The 24,770-nt window shown below is 39.0% G+C and overlaps 1 protein-coding gene across 1 annotated transcript in view; it reads right to left on the bottom strand.

Annotated features, from left to right (window-relative positions):
* LOC307054208 (putative ATP-dependent RNA helicase DDX60) overlaps nucleotides 1-24,433 on the bottom strand; it is a gene marked incomplete at its 5' end in the record, with an annotated part of 72,175 nt that extends 47,742 nt beyond the window's left edge. Inside the window, 14 exons of the mRNA XM_079705800.1 lie at nucleotides 1,024-1,182; nucleotides 1,725-1,915; nucleotides 3,756-3,999; nucleotides 7,709-7,869; nucleotides 9,480-9,595; nucleotides 10,046-10,151; nucleotides 12,849-13,004; nucleotides 13,964-14,105; nucleotides 15,703-15,861; nucleotides 17,168-17,329; nucleotides 18,244-18,360; nucleotides 20,407-20,748; nucleotides 22,650-22,839; nucleotides 24,396-24,433. Of these exons, the coding sequence (XP_079561926.1) occupies nucleotides 1,024-1,182; nucleotides 1,725-1,915; nucleotides 3,756-3,999; nucleotides 7,709-7,869; nucleotides 9,480-9,595; nucleotides 10,046-10,151; nucleotides 12,849-13,004; nucleotides 13,964-14,105; nucleotides 15,703-15,861; nucleotides 17,168-17,329; nucleotides 18,244-18,360; nucleotides 20,407-20,748; nucleotides 22,650-22,839; nucleotides 24,396-24,433 (2,283 nt within the window). The remainder of the gene's footprint in view (nucleotides 1-1,023; nucleotides 1,183-1,724; nucleotides 1,916-3,755; nucleotides 4,000-7,708; nucleotides 7,870-9,479; nucleotides 9,596-10,045; nucleotides 10,152-12,848; nucleotides 13,005-13,963; nucleotides 14,106-15,702; nucleotides 15,862-17,167; nucleotides 17,330-18,243; nucleotides 18,361-20,406; nucleotides 20,749-22,649; nucleotides 22,840-24,395) is intronic.
* Nucleotides 24,434-24,770: the final 337 nt, after the last annotated feature.

Here is a 24,770-nt window from a genome sequence, read left to right as displayed (position 1 = left end):
GCTGCTGAGCCTCCGCGTCCGGAGCCTGTGCTCCGCAACGGGAGAGGCCAGAGCGGTGAGAGGCCCGCGTACCACAAAAAAAAAAAAAAAAAAATAGACTCTCATCCCTTTAGCCTATGCTTTTATTCATCAAAATGAGGACTAGTCAAAGGGTCATTAGCCTGTGTGATGGGCAGAAGATGGAAAAGCCCCCGCAAAGCCCCATCCTGCACACTCTCTGAATCCAGGTCCACTCTGGGCCGCACCTCAGAGCAAAGGCGACATCAGAAGAAGTGCAGCGGAGGGGGGCGTAGATACCTGGAGGGCCCTTAGCTGCTTCGTGTTCTGCACTTCAGGAAGGAAGGACCTGGTCCCCTGCCCCTGAACAGCAGGCCGGGAGTTTCTGAGGCTCTCCAGCCTCAGCGACACCGGAGGATAAAGTCAGCTTCTGATAAGACCACCTGTTAGACTGAGCCTCTGAAATGGCATTTTCAGAGCTAAACATGTGGAACTGATAAGGTTCGAGGCAATTTTATAAGGTTGAATCAACGCAGAAACGCACCCTTCTATTCCTACTTTTCTAGCCATCAATTTTAATTTTATACTTGTTTATAGAAAAGTAGCTACTATGGTCACGGGTACAGGCTGTAAATATCTAAACAACTGTCCCTACTGTTTAAACTCCTTGAATGTCTCTGTCACATATTCTATATTTACATAGGATATCCTGCAGACACAGGGAAGCCCTGGAGGATGCTCCACAATGATACAGTCAGATGAGAAAGACAGAACTTCAAATATATACGTGTGAATCCATCAGAGTACCTCCAAGAAAATGGTCTATTTATGAAAAATGGATGATACGAAAAATTCACTTTCTTTAAGTGGGAAAAAGTCTACATTTGACATTTCCCATGACAATTTTAAATGAGATGACTCAACATTAAGAATTTCATGCCAGATGTGCTGTGTGGAATCTTGAGAAGCTCCTGAGATCAGATTTAATAATAAAATACAAAAATGTTTCTTTCATCCAGTCATTACCTGCCAGGTGTCAGGAATAAAGTCCTGGACTCTGGGGTCTGGATCTTTCCTCTCTTCTCGTACCAAATAGTGGCCCATGTACTGCAGCTGAAACCGAGCTGGCCCAATGCCAACTGAATATTTGTTCTTCTTCTTCTCCTTTATGTCATTTCCTGTGACCTATAGGAGTTTACAAGCCCATTTTGATTTTTAAATTATAACATCCTTTAAATGATTAAAAACATTTTTTAAAATAAAATAACTGAAAACTAATATTTATGAGAAAAGCATTTTACCATCTTTCAAATTTTGCAATATTTATTGAAGAAATCTCTTACCACCTAAATCATTATCTTAACTAAGAGTAAATAGCAGACATCAAGATCTTCAGATATCCATCACGGCACCTGAGCTACAATCTGATATCAAGACAACTGAACAGTCGCAATATAGTTTTTAAATGTTTTGCTAGAATTAAACACAGGATTAGTTTTAAGGGTCTGCAGAGACTATCTGGCATTTTTGTCCAGAGAAGCTTTTGTAAAATTTTCTAATTCTAGGTTACTTCAAGTTGGGGGAGCTGGATTACTAATAATGATTATGAACTTGGAGTAAATATTTTCAGTAAAAAAAAAAAAAAACCCAGGTAACTGTGCTTACAAGACACTTGAGGTGCACCTAATAATTACTCTACTAGAATGGGGCTATTCTGGAAACATTACCTGCGCTGGATGCAAAGTACTTGCCAACTCCTCAAATCCTAAGTACCTAAGGCATCTGGCTATGAGCTGCCGATCTGCCTCTTGCAAAAGTTCTGGGTATTTTTCCATCACGGAGTAGATCCTTTTCATCATTTGAACAGCTATACTTAAATCTTTTGTGGTTTCACCTTGGTAAAGAATAAACAGCAAAACTATTATAAAGGCCATCAAAAATAATAAATGTTTGATTGTCCAAGATTAGTCACTCAGGCTATCAACCTGACCCAATTAAATTCATTGTCTTACTTAGCATTAATGGAGGTTTTGGAATACAGAAAACTCAATCAAATGAAAGTGCAACTAAACACATTCCAACATCTCTGTGGATAACTGAGATGTAGCTCTGTTAAGTGTTGGGAGAAAAAGGAAAATCTTGTAGCTCATTATAGAAATAAGATCACTAAAGCCCAAGTTGGTCTAAGTTCTAAGGAATACAAATCTTTCCCAACTATTATTTTCATGCCTTCTCTACTATGTTCAAAGAAAAATGTCCAGATGAGTTTAAATATCTGGTTAAAAACTTGGCAACATTTATTGAATCTTAATGGTGACCAGAGATAAGTATCTGGTGTAATCACTGGAGCCTTTAAATTCAATCAGTCTGTTACACCTGCCAGATCCAAACTTTGCTAATCCCTGTCCATTTCTTTACAGTCACATACATCCCTTCTAGTCCTCCTCATGGCTGGTCTTTTCATACTTCACATGTTAGGGCAGTTTTGATTCGCCCTTTCTTCCAATCAACCTACATTTTATCTATTTAACAAATATTACCAAACACATACTGATGGTATAAGTGCTACAAAAGAAATTTAAGCCACTGTTAATCCTGATCTCTCTCAGGCCAACTGCAAGTCCTGACACAACATCTTAATTAGAGAGACCCACAGAGGCCAAGTCTTATGCTTCTCACTGGGATGAAATCTTCAGGGAAGTCTGTCATTGCAGGGGCAGATTGAAGTTTGCAGAATGACGGAGTGGGGGGGAGAAGAACCCCCAGGGACCCCGTGTTCAACGGATTCAAGTGTGGAGACGACCCAGACAGACAGGTCAATGAGGTGTACTCGGAAGTACTGTCAGTTGGAGGCATACTGGCCCCTCATCATTTCACCTGCCATCAACTTACACGTCTCTACCCAGCCATGTTTCTCCCTTACCTGCCTCTTCTTTTCTTTTCTACTATCTATCGTAGCAGTTGTAAAATAGAGCACATGGAAACCACAGCAACTTCTGGAAGAACTCAGCATGCCAGGCAAACATGATCCAAGTTTTGCCCAGAAAGAAAATGCTCGCACTTCAGATCTCAGAGATGAATGACAGACTCTCCCTGGGACCCCGCCATCTGTGGGTCCCCTTAACGATGCCCACAACTCTCTAAGTGGTTGTTTGTAAACTTTGACTGGGAATTGACTTTAATTTTTTTATTGGAGTGTAGTTGACTTACATTGTTTTGTTAATTTCTGCTGTACAGCAAAGTGATTCAGTTATACATACACATTCTTTTTCATATTCTTTTCCAATAGTTCCCTGTGCTCTACAGTAGGACCTTGTTGTTTATCTATCCTGTATATACTAGTTTGCATCTGCTAACCCCAAACTCCCACTCCATCCCTCCCCCTCTCCTTGGCAACCACAAGTCTGATCTCTATGTCTGCATGTCTGTTTCTGTTTCGTAGGTAAGTTCATTAGTGTCATATTTTAGATCCCACATGTAAGTGAGAAGGAATTGATTTGAATTTGCTTATGAATGTGCTGTACCTTTGCTACTGGGGCCCCCCTTGAGACTTCACTGCTCATTGATAAAATAGAGGTAATAATACTTGGAGGACTTCTCCAAGGACAAAATCAGATAATCCAGCTAAGGCTTCCCTAAGTCTTCTAACACAGACTTCCAGTTAATAAATAACAGCCATCATCATTAGATTTTTATTCTTCTCCAATGTATTCAAACATACAAATCAACAAGAACGCACAGCCACATACCTTCAGCACGGCAATGTTCTTTCCATGCTCTCAAGCAGGCAGTAATCCCCACCATTTCAACTCGAAATTTCACTGAGTTACTTTTACATGATTTCAAAAAATCTTCTAGGTTCTTTATTCCAGAGTTTAAATTCTCTTTCAGCTCCTCCTCAATAGAAAAGGACAGAACATTCCATCTTTTCTCTTCTTTTTGTTCTTCCTTGGCAAACAGCCTCTCCTTATTCTCTCTAGTAATTTTTTCAGCCTTGGTCTCCTGCCCCAAAAAAGAAGGAAACATGCCGTAAAACAAGTTGGAAATAGTCCAAGATGGCATTGCATGAATGAGACCATAGTTTTAAGTGTATATTGATTATTTTGAACGTCATCCCGTTCTTGACAAGGCACAATTTTCATTTCAGTGTCTGTTTCTTAACATTGAAGCCTCTGTGAATTGAAATCTTTGGACAATCCAATTTAATGACTATAAAGCCTCTGTGCAGATAATTTTTCTAGATTTCTAAGTGGTGTAGGTGATAAACACCAGGACCCTGGTGTTTCTGTCTCCTGATCTCTCGGGAATTGGTTTTCCTCTTCCATCCCCCATGGTCACCTCCCTCCCCCAACTTGTGCTTCTAGATATTTCTTCCACAAAGCCTTGCTCAACTCTCCCAGCCTGAGTACGGATCCCTCCCCTGCCCGGGCATCTCTCTATCAAATGCCCATCACACGCAAAGCAGTTGGATTTTCCTTGTCATGAGACAGGAATGTGCCGTAGTTGTTGGTGTGCCCCAAGCACAGCACAAGTTCATCCTCTTTTATGGGTGAACGAGGAAGGGGCAGGTGGGAAGGAACATCATAAATAAACCGGTTTGCTCTGTCTAGACAAGCATTTCCAACCAACTGACACACAATATAGACCCGCTTCTACTACACTTTTACCTACCTGACTTATTAATGTGCAAAGAAAATTAGAGAACTGTTGTATCCGTAAGAGAACACTGACACACCTCCCATTATTCTGCTTAGTCATGAAACTCATATCTAAACTTTGCCTTTAATGAAGTCAATTTTCACTGTCATCACTTTCTCAGTATTTAATTCGAATCAGTGGAGCTTCTCCAATGTTTCAACTTCCCAGATGTACTGTCCTGTCCTGGGATAACTCGGCATGGTTCGGTCTCAATAGGACAAGAACAAGCCCTGGCTCTTTGCCAGGTACAATGTGTTTTAGCTTGAAGTGTTGCTGGAAGAGCACATTTACATGGTGCTGAGGTTGTTTAATCTCCACGAGATAAGTTATTTAATTTCCAGTAATGTAGAAGATAAAAAAAACATGAAATTTTTTTCAGTCTTTATACCTTACACTAGGTAATTAGAATTTTTGCCAACTTTCTATTTTATAACCTCTCTCTCGAAAAAAAATAACTATATAAAAGAAGCTTTTCAGTAAATAAAAAAGGAATAGTTGTAATTGGATGGTCTCACTAAAGATAAAATTGGCTGTGAAAATAAAAAGGAGGTTGTCGCCACGAGGAGAAAAACAAAGACCACCAAGCTGGGCCTGGGGTGGCTGCTTGTTGACTATTAAAGCAAAAGTCCTCATGTCTGCTCAAATATTTTTTTAACTTTAGATATAATTGAAAAATTGTAGGATACTGAAAGTGTACATCATGGTGGCTTGATATACATGTACATTGTGGAAGGGTTCTCCCCACTGAGTTAATTAATGCACTCATCAACTCACATATGTATCTTTTGGGGGAGAAGGGGAGGTGAGAATATTTAAAATCTACTCTCTTCGCAAATTCAGTGATATGATGTAGTGTTATCCACTCGAGTCACCATGTTTCTCCTGTTTCTATGAGTTTGACCTTTTTTTTCTTTTGGATTCCACGTGTAAGTTACACCACACAGTATCTGCCTTCTCTGTCTGACCTACATCACTTAGCACCTCTAGGTTCAACCACGCTGTCACAAATGGCAGAATTTCCTTCTTGTAACTGAATAATATTCCAATATATATACAGACCACATCTTCTTTATCCATTCATCCCTTGCTGGATGCTTACATTGTTTCCGTATCTTGGCTGCTGTGAATAATGCTGTAATGAACATGGGAGTGCAGAGATCTCTTCTACATCCTGTTTTCTTTTCTGGGATAAATACCAGAAATGGGAATGCAGGACTATATAGTAGTTTTATTTTTAATATTTGGAGGAAATATACCATTTTCCATAGTGGCTGCACCAATTTACATTCCCACCAACAGTGCACAAGGGCTCCGTTTTCTCCACATCCTGGCCAACACTTGTTGTTTCTTGCCCTTTTGATGATGGCCGTTCTGACAGGTGTGAGTCGATATCTCATTGTGGTTTTGATTTGATTTCCCCTATGACTAGTGATGTTGAGCATCTTCTCATGTGCCTGTTAGCCATCTGCATGTCTTCTTTGGAAAAATATCCATTTAGTTACTCTGCCCACTTTTTAATCAGATTGTTCTATTTCTTGCTATTGAGTTGTATGAGTTTTCTGTATATTTTAGATATTAACCCCTTATCAGATATATGATTTGCAAATATTTTCTCCCATTTTGTAGTTAGTTGCCTATTCATTTCTTTGATGGTTTCCTCTGCTGTGAAGAATCTTCTTAGTTTGATACAATCTCACTTGTCTATTTTGCTTTTGTTACCTTTGCCATTGGTGTCAAATCCAAAAAAATCATCACCAAGACCAATGTTAAGGAACTTACGGCATATGCTTCCTTCTAGGACTTTTACAATTTCAGGTCTTGAAGTCTTTGATCCATTTTGAGTCAATTCTTGTGTATAGTATAAGATAGGGTTCCAAGCCTCATTCTTTTGCATGTAGCTGTCCAGGTTTCCCAACACCATTTACTGAAGAGGCTGTCTTTTCTCCATTGTATATTCTTACCTCCTTTGTCACAAATTAATTGACCATACATGCTTCAGTTTATTTCTGGGCTCTCTATTCTGTTTCACTGACCCATGTACCTGTTTTTATGCCAATACCATACTGTTTTGATTACTATAACTTTGTAATATAGCTTGAAATCAGGGAGTGTGATGCCTGTAGATTTGTTCTTTTTCCTGAAGATTGTTTTGGCTATTCAGGGTGTTTTATGGCTCCATACGAATTTTATGATTGTTTGTTCTATTTCTGTGGAAAATGCCATTGGAATTTTGATAGGGATTGCATTAAATCTATAGATTGCACTGGGCAGTAAGGACATTTTAACAATATTCTTTCTTCCAATCCATGAGCGCAGAATATCTTTCCATTTATTTGTATCCTCTTCAATTTCTTTCATCACTGTCTTGTAGTTTTCAATATACTGTAACCTCCTTGGTTAAATTTATTCCTAGGTATTTTATTCTCTTTGATGCAATTGTAACTGGGATTGTTTTCTTAATTTCTGCTTCTGATAGTTCATCATTAGTGTATAGAAACACAACAGATTTTTGTATATTGATTTTGTATCCTGTGACTATACTGAATTCATTTATTAGTTCTAACAGTTTTTTGGTGGGGTTTTTATATAATATAATGTCATCTGCAAACAGGAAGTGTTACTTCTTCCTTTCCAATGTGGATGCCTTTTATTTCTTTTACTTGCCTAACTGCTCTGGCTAAAACTTCCAGTGCTACGTTGAATACAAGTGGTGAGACTGGGCATCCTTGTCTTGTTCCTGATCTTAGAGAAAAAGCTTTCAGGTTTTCAGCTTTATCATTATATAATGACGTTCTATCTCCCTTATTACAGTCTTTGTATTAAAGTCTATTTTGTATGGTATAAGTATAGCTACCCCTGCTTTCTTTTGGTTTCCATTTGCATGGAGTATCTTTCCCATTCCTTTACTTTTCTAAAAACGTAGCATGGAAAGCAACTATCAAAGGGACTGAACAAATAACAATAAAGGACAATGAAAAGTAAGAAAAAATTTGATAGAATGAATATAACCTACCTGTATCTTCTTGCTCTTGGGTTCACAGAAATTCTTCTTTGGCTTGATAGCTTGAGGTACAACAAATTTTGAAGAGACTGATTCTAATGACTTCCCATAAAATCGTTGAAAACGATGATACATTTGCAAGGATCTAAGATGATAAGGATCTCTAGATTTTGCTGGAAAAGAAAAGGCTTAAAATGCAACACTACTACATATTTTCAACAGCGTTCTCACTAATCCTTCACACCATCCCACACACACGTGCACTTTTCTTTTTAGTTTGGAACAGTAACTTAGGCTGATGACTTTCGTTAAAGAAGGAATCTTAAATCACACTATCTCTTGTCCACAGAATGATTCCTTACTTTATTTAAAGGATGCAAGCAACAAAACACCCTTTCATTGTACACCTCTCAAAGCGAATATCAGGATGCTACAAAGGATGACAGATTATGGGCATTACTTCTGTTTTGTGCCCTGTGAATGAAGTTAAGAAGGAGGAAGGTAGGGCTTCCCTGGTGGCGCAGTGGTTGAGAATCCACTGCCAATGCAGGGGACACGGGTTCAAGCACTGGTCTGGGAAGATCCCACATGCCGCGGAGCAACTAAGCCCATGCACCACAACTACTGAGCCTGCGTTCTAGAGCCCACGAGCCACAACAACTGAGCCCACGTGCCACAGCTACTGAAGCCCACGCTCTGCAACGAGAAGCCACCGCAGTGAGAAGCCAGTGCACCACAACGAAGAGTAGCCCCCGCTCACCGCAACTAGAGAAAGCCCGCGTGCAGCAACTAAGACCCAATGCAGCCAAAAATATAAATAAATAGATAGATAGATAGATAGATAGATAGATAGAAGGGGGAAGGTCAAGGCCAAATCAGGAAGATGTCCATCTAGGGTATCATGGCTTCTTGTATCACTTGACAGAAAAATCCTTACTCCAGACCATGGCCATGGAGCCAAGAACTTGGCAGCTCAGAAAGACTCACTGTAGAAAAATCCAATGACATAGGAAATCCCAACACTCAAGGTATGACTTACTCCCATCCCCAGAGAAAACTACAGCACTCACTTCAAGGGACTAGTTAAGCAGGCTGATTTTTCTATATCTGTATCTACATATGTAAATCAAACAGCTCCAAAGGATGTTAATGATTGATCTAAAAACTCTCTTGTATTTTCAGGATATTAGTAGTTGTTTATAACAGCAGGCTGGGAAGTGTTTCGTGGGAACATGCTTACTAGGTCCACTCTTAGATTCTTTTGAAGCTAAGTTCTGTCCACTGGAAGAAGGGTGGGGGTGAGCATGGGGTAGACAAAAGAAGACAAGGGATGAGCCGGGGAGAAGGGTCCCTAAGTCAGTCTCGGCTGACTTGCTCTCAGTGGTGCCACAGCCTCCATCCCGAGCGTGAAGGTGGGTAAACTGCTGCCCTTGTTATGGGTGACGTGAAAGCAGCTGCAACTGCTTGAAAGCCTAGAGCCTCAATATTTCTGCCATCAAGGAGCACACTGATGTCTTAAACTATAAACTGTCGTAGCTTAAAACAGCTTCTAACTCTTGTGGGACAAATGCCATCTCTGTGCACTTGCTCCTAAGACAGCTGTGTGCCCATGTACACGTGACGGTCAGCAAAGTGGGGCTCTTTCCTCACCCTCTTTACTGACATATATCTACATATCTTGTACGTTATTGTTATTCAAGAAATAGAATAATTTTTCATTGTAACATAAAAGGCAGAGAGTGAAATAGATTTTAAGGTATTTCAACAGAATCGCAGAGCTCACCATCAAAGTGACCCTTTGTCCTGTCATAATCATCACTAAGGGGTCTGTGGGAATGCCAGTGCACAAGCTCATCAAATTCTTTCTGCTTGACCAGTGAAGTTACAATAGGATCATCGCTATGAGAAGAAAAGAAATATAGGCACATTTTAAATTGCATGCCTCCAAATATAGCACAGCATAGATCTCATTTTTTAATAATTAAAAAAAAAATCATAGCCACCTTTCCTCTTTCCGAGATATAATGTGGGTGATAGAATCCAAAGAGCAGTTTACTGGGGCTTCAGAACCCAGAATCCACCCCATATCTTGTGCCATCGACATCAACAAATATTCATCCACTCATTCGTTAATTACAAACACACAGCTGGAATGATTTTACTCTAAGGTTAAAATTATGTTGATTTTTAAGCTAGTTATGATCACAAGACACTGTTAAATTTGAAACTAAACTCATTATGTGTTACAAACACATGTTACATCTAATATAACCTCTTTATAAATAATCTGTCGAACTGTGTAAAAGCTTTAATGAGTAATTCATCCATTCCACCCAGTGGCCCCCATACCTCGTTAGGAAAGGCAAATCTTTCAAAATGTCCCCAGCAAACTTATCAACCACCTGACATGACACTGGAATAAAACCCAAATTAGCCATCTTTTCCTTGGAGGTATCTGTAAAAAAGTAGTAAGACAAGGTCAAATGCGAAACTTTAATACAGCAATGTTACACATCATTTTCTAAAATTTCACATTTAAAAAAACATGTTTCATTGATCTTATTTATTTACATTAATCAATTCTAGCCCTTCCCATAAAGCTATTTTCCCCATTAAAACATTCTGGAACACGGGAGAATATAAAGAAGTAGGCAGCATTTAGGCATGTAGGTAGGTAGATAGAAGGATAGATAGACAGATGGATGGATGGATGGACAGATATACACTGACAGACAGAAAAACACCTATGTTTCCTATTTCAAATGTTTGTTCCTTTTCTTATTTCCTATTATGAGACAAGGAATTTAAATATGGAAGTCTCACTCAGAAATCTCTTACATATATACTTTTATAAAAATAAACAAGTAGGGGGAAAATACAGATGTCAATGACATTATGTGATATCATTAGTCTTCCCTTACATCCTCCTTGAGCTCATGCCCATGTACACCTACACATGACAGATGGGTATCACACGTCACATATTGATCGCATATACAATAGCTGGCTAACAAATGCCCCTTTATCCAGTGTCTGGTTCATAATTCCAGGTGAGCTGCAGTTGCTCTGCTCGTTATTTCCTTGACGTTCACCGTTCCCGTGTTTGCCTGAAACCTTCCTATGAGTTCCCACAACTCTCCCCGAGCACTTTCTTCTTACAGCCTTGGGTGCAGCCAGAGTCCTAAGAGCTTCATGCCCCCCAAGACTTGACGGAAGTCACAAGGTAAATACCCCAGCTACCTTGCTCTTGGGGTAAGACATCTCCAAAGTGGTTTGCACACAGTTCTAGGATTCCCAGTAAAACTCACCTGTAGTTGCCCACGTGGAAACCTACGCATTAACACGGCCTGCACCGACTGTGTTTTCTTCCTGGTATTACCTAAGCACTCCCTTATTGGATCTTCCTGGGAACAGTAAACTCCTTGTTCTCAAGCGTCTTTGTCTGGTGAAACTCATTCTGACATAATGAAAGGGGATATATATTCTTCCCCTTTACTCTGAAAAATACACTTGTATCGATATATATTCTTCCCCTGTACTCTGAAAAATACACTTGTATCGATACGTCCCCAACCCCCCTTAGCTTGTCACTTTCCATCCAGGGTCATTTTATTCTTCCTGAAATTCATGATATAGAAATGTCTCCAGTGATGACAGGATGATGGATAAATCAGCATTTGTATTTTGAAAAATGTCCAAGCTACTCATTTCTTAAAACTGTATTTTAAGAATAACATATGATTTCATTATGTTCTGACTTCTATCATGATATTTGGGAAAGTCTATTATTAGAGACTAATTTTTATTCCTTTGTAAGTAACTCTGGTCCTTTTAAGATATTTATTTTTACATTCTCTAATCCCACTGCATTGTGCCTAGTGTGTGTATTTGTGAGTGTGCATGTGCATACGGTTGCTTTGTCCCACTCAGGACTCATCATATGCCCTGAGTGTGCAAATCCCTGTCTTTCATCATCCAGGCAAACTCCAGCCACGGTCTCGTCAAATACGGCCCAATCTACACTGGCTTGGCCTCTCCTTCCAAATCTCCAAATGAATGAAAGGTTAGACAGCTTCATTCTGTCTTCCATGTCTTTTAACATGTATTTTATCATTTTTTTAATCTCTATTTCTTTTGTTTGTTTTTCGGTTCTTTGAAAATTTCTCCAGCTTGAGATATAATTGACATATAACCCTGTGTAAATTTAAGGTATGTAATGTGTTCATCATTATTGTACCTGTAGTTCTTTTGATTTATTTCTAGCTCACAAATTCGCGCTTTAGCCAAATCCAATCAGCTTTTGAACCTATCCACTGACAGTATTTTCATTTCTACAACTTTGATTATTTTAAAATGTGAAGATGTTTTCTATCATTCTGTTATTTTTTCATGTTTCAAATTTCATATTTTATTTCTTCAAGCATTTTTAAACACACATATAGTATATTCTACTTTTGATAATTACAAAATCTGAAATACTTAAAAGAGTTCTCGTTTTGCAGCTTACTGTTTGTCTGGGGGCTTATTTCTCTGCTGTTTATAAATTTGCATGTGCACTCGTATGTGGCAGAGAAGCCCTGTAAAACCAGGGTATATGATGATGTTCCTCTACAGAGAACACACCAGATTCCTTTGATCGCTTTAAGGTTATTTTCCGGCTTAGAGTTGTCTTGACTCTGCTGACTGAGTGCACTGAAACCCAGATTCTTAGGAGGGCAGACCTACAATTAGAAATTCTCAGAGTGACCCAGAGATCAGTCTCTCCCTTCATGTTTGGCTCCTGGAATTTCCCTCCTATTGTTTCAAGCTTACTTACGATTTTGTAAAAAGATGTCTGGTGTCTCTTATCTAACATTTCCATCATTACGCACAAGAGATTTTTCACTTGATCTACACTTCAGATTGATAGAAATGGAAGTCACATATATCTGGCTTTCTTAAAAATTGGCAACAACATTAGTTACAAGGAAAACATATCACTGTTCAAAATTATACTCAAAGTATTATCACCCCAAGGATATGACAGTATAGGTCATTTTAAATGCATAGTACCCGAAAATTATTTATACTTGCAACATTTAGTTACTGGTGCTTTCAAAACATTTTCAGAGGAACGATGCTTTTATTTCAAATTAATTTAGAGATTTATTACCTCTGATTGGTGATGGATCCTTTTTAAGAAAGGGAAATTGTTTTGTTCTCAGAGGAAATGGCTTTCCAACATCAAACTTTGTGACCAACTTTGATACAGTATCCCAGAGATGTTCATAATCTTTCGTAATGACATTTCCCAAATTCAGATGTAGCCCTACATGAGTTCAAAGTAGTAAACACTGAAAGTCATTCACACATACACAGAAGCACACATTTTGACTAAATTCACAGAGCTCTGAAATACTTGTCAAACAGTGAAATTTTCTGTGACTGCCACACTGAACCTACAGCCAAACGGTCCCTAGTGCTGACTGTGGGACTGGAGACTTTAAAGTTTATCCTGTTTCCCTATTTGATAACTATTAACATTGTAACTGTCTTAACTAACAATAACAGATGGTGAATATCTAACTATTCTTCAAGGTAATAAAAAATGCTATGTCACACATAGCTTCATAATCAATAAAACAATAAAACTATGATTTTTCAAAAATGAGAAAGTTTGTAGAGGATTGCTAAATTTATTTGTAGCTAACTCATTCTAACACTTGTAATATGTAGGAACCAAATCTTAGAGGTCAAAGAAGCTTCAATAATGCTCAATCAGTTATAGTTCTCTTAAAATGTCTTTTATTTTTCTTTGACTACGAATAAACAGCAGAAGATTTCTTCTAATAAAATTATTCAAAGAAAGAAAAATTAATTATGTACAACAAATATATAAATCAGCTTTATCTTTGGAAAAACTTAAAATTCCCTAAATATCTAATAGTAGTACATGATTACATTAATTAGAGTAAATATTCTGAAAAATGTTCTGCATATATTAAACTGAAAAATTCACCTGTTAAAATTATCTAGAAACGCCAAGTTCCCAAAGATGTATGTTTTCCAAAAATACTTGTGGAGTAATATTAAGGTAAAAATATTTTAAAATACAACATTCACTCTGATTGCAACTAAGTAAAACTTATACACATTCATAAATAAATATCTGAAAGAAAATGACTGCTATATGTTGCAAGTATAGGAAAACAATTTTGAAGCTTTAAATCCTTTATAATGTTTATCTCTGGGTAAAGGCATAATTATTATAACATACTAGGGTGGTACCTTGAACACTTTCATTTTCATAGTAAAAGGCTATATTCTTCAATAAAAGCTCATCACTTAAGTCGGAAAGGTGAGTTAAATTCAGATTCCAAAATTCAAAAACGTCTGTATTACTTAGGATGAAGTATTCACACCACTTTTTCTGAAATTGGAAATAAAAACCAAGTCAGTGACAATTTTTACATTAGCAAGAACCTAGAATACTTCAAACATCTCAATAATCCAACTGAAAGGCAAGTGGGCTGGGCTCTTCCCGTTCTTATGGATGTGAGCCCTTCCAGGCTGCGTCATAATGAAGGCGTCACACCTTGAAAGATTAAAGTTAAAATAAAATCAGGCTGACCAAGAATGATTCAGCATAGTCCTCATTCCCAGTAACAGAAATCCGTACTTGACTCTTACAACTTTTCTTCCACAGATACGGGACTAGAGAAATACTTCTGCTTTCAAATGTGCCTCTCTCAGTTCTTTCCTCAGGGTTTAATGCTTCCAGTGTTACTTTCAGGTCAAAACAGCATTTAAAAAAAGAGCATTTGATTGTTTAGGAGATCCTTCGCAAAGATCCCCATCCACCTACATTCCTGGGCAGCTGTGTTCCCGCCTGTCACAGGCAGAATGTCTTCAGCAGCAGCACTGAGCTCAGAGCAGGGCAGACACGACTCCAGCAACCGCAGCGCACAAGTCAGCGTTCGAGTTTGGGGAGTTGGGTTGAGAGGGAAAAACGGAGGCTTCTCTGCTCCACACACGATAACACACCCAGGCTCTCCAAACGTGGATGTGGAACTTTAACAGTAGAAGTGTTCCACTAGAAGTGGAATGCAGGCAAGCTGCATACATTACCTTAAACTTTCATATGTTTCTTAAACTTCTTTCACATTAAAAAAAAAAAAAAAAAAAGCTGGGCTTCCCTGGTGGCGCAGTGGTTGAGAGTCCGCCTGCCGATGCAGGGGACATGGGTTCGTGCCCCGGTCCGGGAGGATCCCACATGCCGTGGAGCAGCTGGGCCCGTGAGCCAAGGCCGCTGAGCCTGCGCATCCGGAGCCTGTGCTCCGCAACGGGAGAGGCCACAGCAGTGAGAGGCCCGTGTACCACAAAAAAAAAAAAAGAAAAAAATAGCCAGCGGCCACTACAAAATGAGCTAATCAAGAGTGTGGAAGAAAATAGAAAAATATGTGAAAAGAAAAAAATTATATATATATATATATATATGTATATATAATTCCAGTGTTAGAAACAATAACAAATAACAGAAAAAAAGGTCTCTGCATTTAAAACAGAATAAACCAAAATATTAATAGTTATCAGAATTGACTTGAGTGGTGGGCCTCTGGGTAAGATTTTCTTTTGCTTTTGCTATTTTTTTAAAGTTTACAAATTTCCTCTAAATGTCCTCTAGAATGGATGAAGATAATCAACTATTACACTGATTTCTTCAACTACGCTCAAGAACAGAACATGACAGAAGCCATCTCTTATAGTTGATGGCACAAAATCCTGATCTTAACACAGACCAGAAGGGGGGCTATGATACATCCCCTCAGGCTGAAGACACACCAAGCTGTTGGTTTTTACCCCCCAGAGTTATTGAAATTGGGAAGTGACTTATTTAGGCCTTTACACCTTTAAAGCCGCCAAAGGGCTGCCATTGTTCCCATACAAATCTGTTTTTGAAGGTCATTGTGGTTTTTCTACATCTAACAACTGAAACAAAAAAACAAACTAATCAAGGGTATACTTACCATTGTTAAGAAAGTCTGAACGTCCTCAATCCAGTGGGAAGTGATGAATCTGGTACATGCTCTTTGGGAAAGAGGTAAGTGGAGGAGAAATGCCACGCTGAGACAGTGCAGTCTACACCAATCTGTCACCCCCTCCAGGGTGAGGCAGCTCCTCTCCCCCTGCATCAAATAAAGAAGGTGGGTCAGGGGACCGCGGCCAGGACACCGCCTGCTGCCTGGGCGCCTCGGTGGGCAGGAACCACGCGCTCTTACGCTGTTCACTCTGCATGTTTGCAGAAGTTCTTTTCTTCACATAACACACACGTTGGGTAAGAGGGACAGGGAAGCACCAGCTTAGTAGCAGTTTACATAAAGCAACTTCCTGTGTTCTTAGTTGAGCCCAACTTCACATGAGCTGACACAGCAGCGCATGAAGTCAGGAGCTCACAGGATTCTGCAGGGCAGGGCCACACGTGAAATGCTCCATATCTTCTCTCCCAGGCGTCCTATTTTAAAGGTTATATTGAAAACTACCATGGTGAGGAAACTGGTACAATCTGAAAACATACCCAAGTGGAAATAGGGTAAAGAAGTGGGCATATTTAACCTGATGAGACAATGTTTGCAGGGCTGTCACTGGAACCAGACTGAGGCTCATTCAGTGTGCCTCCACAGGGCCAGACGGGGTCCAATGATGAGAAGCCCCAGAGAGAAAAGTGGTTTAGTATCACTTTTGTGATCATTTAAAATGGCATGCCTAGCCATCTACGTTATTTTGCAAAGACACTATTCAAGCAGATCTAAAGGACGCAGGAGAAAGATGATGAGCCCTGTTCATTTCTGAAACTATGAAAGAAAGAGAACAAACTGCATTTCTCTTTCATAAGAATCTTCAACCAGGAGTTCCCCAGCACTCAGGGTGTAAACAACACAGTACGTGTACATGTGTGTGTCTGAGTGCACGCGTGCACATGTGCAGACACACAGGGATGGCTGGTTGGTTGGAGAACAAACCCACACCAGTCAACAGAGTCTCAATGGCCTCTGTCAGCCCTACAGAAGTTGTGGCTTTAGCATCTGTCCAGCCAGGACAGCAGGAAGGTCCCTGCACAAGGCAGCAGACAGAGGGGAGCTTGGATCAGACAGACAGACCTGGTTTCAATCCACACTGTATTTCATCCTTGGGTTTGACAAATGTTCCCTGGACTCTCTGAGCCTCAGAAAGAATCACAGCACCTCCCTTCAACTGCTGTCGTGAAGACTTAATGGCACAAGGCATGAAGGAGCCCAGAACATCATAAGGGGGTAAACTCTCACCAAGGGCCACTTTCTTATCTTCCTCTGGAGGATTGGACACATTTGACTAAAAATGTACTAAGGGAAACATCTGTGAGTAGAACACCAACCCATCTAACAGCACAATAGATGTTTCAATAAAATCAAATAAATAAAATTTCGCTGGTGTTTCACGGTAAACCTATCATACCTGTTGGATGTTAGCTTTCTGAGCATCAGTGGTCTTCGATCTGTTTTCTAAAAAGTGATGGTATAAACTCAAAGACAAGGAGCACGAAGTAACACAAAGAACTTGCCGAATGTCAGATCCTTCCGGCCACAGTTGCTTTAGCAGAGAAATAGTTTCACATGCCTGTCACAGAAGGAAATTGTAAAATGTCGTGATATTTAGAAAAATATTTTCAATCATAAGTGATCTTACTAGAAGAACTAATACAGAAGAGAAAAACAGATATGACTACACAGAACTATAAACATTTCTGTCTAAAGGAAGAAACAAAATTCAAAATGGGAAAATAATAAGTATTTCAATGAAATTATTACAAGTTTAAATATGTAAAGAGCTCCTATAAATCAACAAAACATCTAAGCCTTTAATAAGAGATGAGCAGACAATTCACAAAATACAAATATTAATAAAAGTGTTCAACCATTTTAGTACCAAAAAGGACAATTAGATAGCATATTTTTACTTTCAAATTAGCAAAGTATATTTTAAGGATAATAGCACTGGAAATCATGTGACATGTCATTTCTCTTATATTTGCAAATCAGAATATACATAGGCACAGAGTTACTGCAAAGCTATTTGGCAATACATATGATTATCATTATGTATGCTGATACTTTCTGATTGACTATGCAAGTTCTAGGTATGTAGGTTAGGTAAGTTTTACAAAATGTGTACCAAGATTTATGCTCCAAGATGTTCATCACAAAGTTATCTGTTAAAGCCAATTTTCAAACAATTTAAATGTTCAGCATTAGAGAAATATTAGGCATCCAGTAAAAATAAAATTTGTGAATAATTTTTCTGATAATCGGAAAAAGTGGTGTATTAAAGTCTGTTATTAATATGTTTGTCTGTTAATATTATTATAGTGATATTAATTTCCTAGTTTGACAAACGTACCTTGGTTACATCAGATGTTAACAATGGGGGAGGAAGCTGGGTGAGAGGTATATGAGAACTCTGAACTATGTTTGAATTTTTTTTAGTAATTAAACAATTCAATCGAATAAAAAGTTTTTTAAAAGTTTCAGTACCTCTTCCATCATATTTTTCCATTTTAAATTTCCAAAAAGACGTCCTAATGCTAAAACTCTACATTCCTCCAATTGCTTAATCAGGGTTTTATAAGCATTCTCAAAGCTCTTTTCATTCTGCAAAAGGAAGGCAAGTCACATAAATCGTCATGAATAATATATCACATTACTTTCCAACTAAAGAAAGTCATATATTGAAGATAATATTGTTACAATATATTTCTAAGTAAAAAGAAAAAAATACACTAATGTAATTACAGATCATCAACAATGCTTTTAAAGCCTGCCAAAGAGCACTATGCTGTCTTCGCCAAATTAATTTTTGTCTAGGTCCATTTTATTTTTTAACAACTTCATGAAGGTATAATTAACATGACACAAAATCCACTCACTTTAAGGGTACAATTCAATGGCTTTTGGTAAATTTACAGAGTTGCACAACCATTGCCATAATCTAATTTTAGAACATTTTCAATATCTCAAAAAGAAACAATTTACCCATTTAATGCACTAGATTTTATTAGAAAAAAATTCAAATAGACACAGAGAGAATAGCATAACAGCCTTCCCCAGGTAATGATCATCCAGCAACAGCCATTATCAACATGCATGGCATTTTTATACACATTTCACATAGTCCTCAAATTGATCAGTGAAACCACCTCTTTAAGGTGAGTGTTCAATAAGCTAGGAAATAAGTTATTTTACCAGAAATAAAATCCTCCATTAAAAAATGTTTTTCTTGAGGAAAGACTGGTAAGGAAGTTTGTAGGGACTCTTCAAACACAGATTCAGAAATTGCTCTAAAAGAATTTAAAAAATGAAATGAACGGATTACAGGACCTCCTGTCACTATAAAAAATAATTTTTTAATTAAAAAAAAAACACAGGGACTTCCCTGGTGGCACAGTGGTTGAGAGTCCGCCTGCCAATGCAGGGGACACAGGTTCGTGCCCCGGTCCGGGAGGATCCCACATGCCGCGGAGCGGCTGGGCCAGTGAGCCATGGCCGCTGAGCCTGCGCGTCCGGAGCCTGTGCTCCGCAACGGGAGAGGCCACAGCGGTGCGAGGCCCGTGTACCGCAACAACAACAACAACAAAAAAAAAAAACACACACACAAGGCTGTTTCTACTCACAGCAGGCAACCAGAGTTGGAAATAGTTTAATGACTGAAGTTCTAATGAAAGCAAAGTAAACTATCTTATTGGATTTTGTGATAACCATCCAGATGTTGGCAGTGCCACGAGGGGTGTGACCCTAAACTCAAAAAAGTGAAAATGTTAACTGACACAAAAATCATTTTGATGATACATAGAATTGTCTTCACATTCTAAATTCACTATAAGTAGTAAAAATTAGACAGAAACCATATTTATTTCTAAAATTGGTGAGCATTTTTGAACTCCCAAACGTTCAAGACAGTCATTACCGATTATACCAACACAGCAAAATAATAAGATCACAGGATTAAGACTCTAAATAGTTTAAAAATTCTATTAATGATATAATGTTAAGAAATAATTTTATTTCAGGGACCTCCCTGGCGGTCCAGTGATTAAGACTCCGTGCTTCCGATGCAGGGGGCACAGGCTGGATCCCTGGTAGGGGAGCCGAGATCCTATGCGCCATGCAGTACGGCCAAAATATTTTTTAAATTTTTTTAAAAATTGCATTTCATCAACTTTCTCCATTGTTTTCTCCTGAAAAGCTACCATATTCACCATCATTTCACTAGTATGTGGATGCATGTCTGGCCTTCCTAAGTGGAGGTGGAACCCCATGCCACACTTAAGCACAGAAGGGCTGGGGTCAGGCTGCCTCTCTTAAAATCCAGGCTGTATTACTGGATTTGGAATTGACAATGGGCAGATTATTTGTTCAAGTATCTATTTCATCATCTGCAAAACACAGACAACACTCACACCTCCCTCACAGGGTCATTGTGAAGGTTAAATAAAATGACCCATGGGAAGTACCAAGCACTACTGTTATGACAACTGCCCAATAAATGACTGCATTTTTGCTTTATTATCATTTCTATTTTTCTATACCTCTCTGTTAAACCTATGATAATTTCCATAAAAGAGGTAGAAATAAAACTGAGTCAAGTAATGTAGAAAACTTCGTGAAATTCTAAAAGTTTGTCTTTTAGGTGCATACTACCTTCCGGAAAATCATCTGGTTTTTGTACTTGCTCGGCATAAAGTACGCGTAAAGTCGAAGGACATCGGATGCTTGGCCCGAGAAGAGCACGGCATTGACGTTCATTGCCCAGGACTGAATGATTAAAAAGTTGAAAAGGTGTTCTTGTAGATGGCTCAGGCTTTCATCGGCAACGATCAGAAAATATGGGTAACTGTCTTCCAAGAAAGTTTTCCACTCTTGTGAGAAGCACCCAGAAAAGTCTGTTCGAACATCAATATTGGTATTATGCTGAAGGTGGAGAATTAATGCCTTTCTCAGAGGAAGAAATTCAGGGATGTCGTTGTATGCATGCTCAGCATCCTGTGGGGTAGACAATTTTGAAATCATCATTTAGCTGTCTACTAGTTTTCTTGGTTAACACATACCATGACAGTCATTAAAGGAATAGGCTCCAACACAGTTGTAATCTGTCTTATAGTCAGAACATAGACCCTTGATCCTTGACTGTCATTCTGCAAACACAGGCCACAAATCACAATTTGGGTTTAAATACATCACACTTTCCCTCCCCATTCTAATTCTTCTCCTCTCCAATCTCACTTCAAAAAGAAAAAGGAAAGAAAAATATGGAAAAACAAATGGTAGCTATAAATCATCCACAGGGAAAGCTGGGGTGGATCACTCTGCAGGGACAATCCCAGGTCATCCGGAAGTAGCCCCGGTTTTTATCAAAAGCCCACAATTCATGCATTGCTTGCAGGCAGTCAGCAATGTTCAAATATCTAACGATAATACAGATCACAAAAGAACTGAACAGACATGCACCAAAACCTCCAGGAATAACACACTGGTTACCTTTAGGGATAGAATGAGGAGGAGGTGGTGGTATGATACATACATGTATTTGAAACTGCTGAAATTTCATTAGTTATATGCACATTCAAAAACAGGAAGACCAAGTATCTTCCCTTGGATGTATTTACTGCAGAGCAAATAAGAACGAAGCAACATTGGTGAGTTTGATCCACCTCTGGGCTCAAACAAACTGTTTTTTTTTTTTTTTTTTTTTAGATGTTGGGAGTAGGAGTTTATTAATTAATTTATTTATTTTTGCTGTGTTGGGTCTTCGTTTCTGTGCGAGGGCTTTCTCTAGTTGTGGCAAGCGGGGGCCGCTCTTCATCGCAGCGCGCGGGCCTCTCACTAGCGCGGCCTCTCTTGTTGGTGGAGCACAGGCTCCAGACGCGCAGGCTCAGTCGTTGTGGCGCACGGGCCTAGTTGCTCCGTGGCATGTGGGATCCTCCCAGACCAGGGCTCGAACCCACGTCCCCCGCATTAGCAGGCAGACTCTCAACCACTGTGCCACCAGGGGAGCCCCCACAAACTGTTGAGTTTTGAAGACAGAGGTGGACCGACTTGGAGTTGGGAGATTAGAACCCGGAGATCAGCTCAGCCGCTTCCGAGGACAGCCCTCCCCCGCCTCCAGGGTCCTGTGTGTCCTCACAGGAAAGCTCCATGAGGGCAAATAAAAAATAATCCTCTACAAATGACCCAGTTTCATTCCTTTTTATGGCTGAGTGATATTCCATTGTATATATGGACCACATCTTCTTTCTCCATTCGTCTGTGACGGACATTTACGTTGACCTGGCTATTGTAAATAGTGCTGCAATGAACACTGGGGTGCATGTTTCTTTTTGAACTGGGTCATCTGTAGAGACGTGGATGGACGTAGAGACTGTCCTACAGAGTGAAGTAAGTCAGAAAGAGAAAAACAAATATCGTATGTTAACGCATATATGTGGAATCTAGAAAAATGGTACCGACGAACCGGTTTGCAAGACGGAAATAGAGACAAAGAAATAGAAACAAACGTATGGACACCAAGGTGGGAAGGGGGGAGTGGGAAGAATTGGGGAATTGGGATTGATACATATACACTAGTACGTATAAAATAGAGAACTAATGAGAACCTGCTGTATAGCACAGGGAACTCGACTCCACTGTGCTGTACAGCAGAAACTAACACAACATTGTACAACAACTACACCCCAATAAAAATAATAATCATAAGCCTCAGTGTAGTCATTTCTGAATGCTGGGATTATGGGTCACTTTTTTTTTCTGTTCTTCCCTTTAAATTTGCTGAATTTTTATAGATCTACTTCACTTTGAAATAAGAAAAAAAGAAACTACTTATAGAACAATGTCATTGTAGTCTTAGTTCTCAAATCATAGAAAAGAACCCAACTGTCACACGTTACCTTGAAGAAAACAACGGCAAACTGTCCTCCTTTACTAATTAGATCCACAAGGTAGCGTTCAACCAGGTAGAAGAAGTGCAGGCCCTGTTCAGGCCGCAAGGATTTCTCACAGACGTGTGTCATCAGCAGTGAGTCTCCATCAATCAGAAAAAACTCAGACTCAACAAAATCATTGAAGAGACTGTCATAACTAAAATACAAACAGTGAAAATGAAAAATTACACGAAGATGAAATCAGGCCCAAAAGGCAGCAGCTTTATTATCATCATTATCTTCATCATCATTATCATCAAGAGCTTGATTTACTGAGTAAGTCTTTCATGTTGGTCTCTACACTGACTTGCCAAAGACACCCGCACGCATGAGTGTCCTTCACAGGAAGAATCAGCATCACCTCCGCTCAACAGGGAAGGAAACTGAGGCTCAAAAAAAGAGCACTTTATCTAAGGCCAAAATGTGGGCTGGACTCAGGGACTGAACACCTATATCTGAATATAGACCTTCCTGCTTCATCAATCTCATCCTTTCTAAAGAAGATGTGGCACATACATACAATAGAATATTACTCAGCCATAAAAAGAAACGAAATTGAGTTATTTGTAGTGAGATGGATGGACCTAGAGTCTGTCATACAGAGTGAAGTAAGTCAGAGAAAAACAAATACCGTATGCTAACACATATATATGGAAACAAAAAAAAAAGTCATGAAGAACCTAGGGGAAAGACGGGAATAAAGACACAGACCTACTTGAGAATAGACTTGAGGATATGGGGAGGGGGAAGGGTAAGCTGTGACAAAGCGAGAGAGAGGCATGGACATATATACACTACCAAACGTAAGGTAGATAGATAGTGGGAAGCAGCCACATAGCACAGGGAGATCAGCTCGGTGCTTTGTGACCGCCTGGAGGGGTGGGATAGGGAGGGTGGTAGGGAGGGAGACACAGGAGGGAAAGGATATGGGAACAGATGTATATGTATGACTGACTCACTTTGTTATAAAGCAGAAACTAAAAAAAAAAAGACACAGACCTACTAGAGAATGGACTTGAGGATACAGGGTGGGGGAAGGGTAAGCTGGGACAAAGTGAGAGAGTGGCGTGGACATATATACAATACCAAACTAAAATAGATAGCTAGTGGGAAGTAGCCACATAGCACAGGGAGATCAGCTAGGTGCTCTGTGACCACCTAGAGGGGTGGGAAAGGGAGGGTGGGAGGGAGGGAGACGCAAGAGGGAAGAGATGTGGGGACATATGTATATGTATAGCTGATTCACTTTGTTATAAAGCAGAAACTAACACACCATTGTAAAGCAATTATACTCCAATAAAGATGTTTAAAAAAATAATACATGGAAATTGTAAGCATGATTTCGAAAAGATTGAATAAGTGCTCTCAAATACGGGAAAAAAAAATCTCATCCTTTCATAAAACAGTGGGTTCATTGACAGCTATGGACAATAAAGCAAGAGAAGACTGTTTCCACTGACCATCAAACAGCTCTAAAAGTTCTGTGTTCAACAATCTCATATATATATATAAAATACTATAATACGTATACTAAGATAAATGATAAATAGATTAGAAATATGGATAGATGGAAGGATGAATGGATAGATAGATAATAGATAGACGGTAGATGATAGATAGATGAAAGATGGATAATCGCTTTAAGGCCAATCCGATACACAGGGAATAAGATGTAGAAGTTTATATCTCTTGATTTACTACTACAACACTCACTCAGCTTTTGCCATTTGATCCAAAATCAACTGTGACATTTTCTCTAAAAGCCTCATGTACTTTTCTAAACCTAAAAAAAGAGAGCGAGAAAGAGAATGAATTATTTTCAATCAATTCTTTTTAAAAGAGCTATCATTTACAAATTCTTTGAGAAAGAAAAAACAGTCATAAAGTTAATTCTATTAAATCTGGTAGCTTGCAGAATCAGTATTTTACAATTTATAAATATTTTAAATTGAAAATTACCCATTCTTGCCACGTGCCTCCAACCTGATGGAAGATATGAAAATACAGCAAATATCCTTTACTGTGGTACCTCTAAGTGGCAGATGCTAATGAAAACGGCAGACCTACAAAGAAAGAAAAATTAGAAAT

Source organism: Hyperoodon ampullatus, assembly GCF_949752795.1.
Source record: "Hyperoodon ampullatus genome assembly, chromosome: 6".
In the NCBI taxonomy this organism is placed as follows: domain Eukaryota; kingdom Metazoa; phylum Chordata; class Mammalia; order Artiodactyla; family Ziphiidae; genus Hyperoodon; species Hyperoodon ampullatus.
The sequence above is the reverse complement of the archived record's forward strand: the minus strand, read 5'-3'. Positions and strand labels throughout refer to the sequence as shown.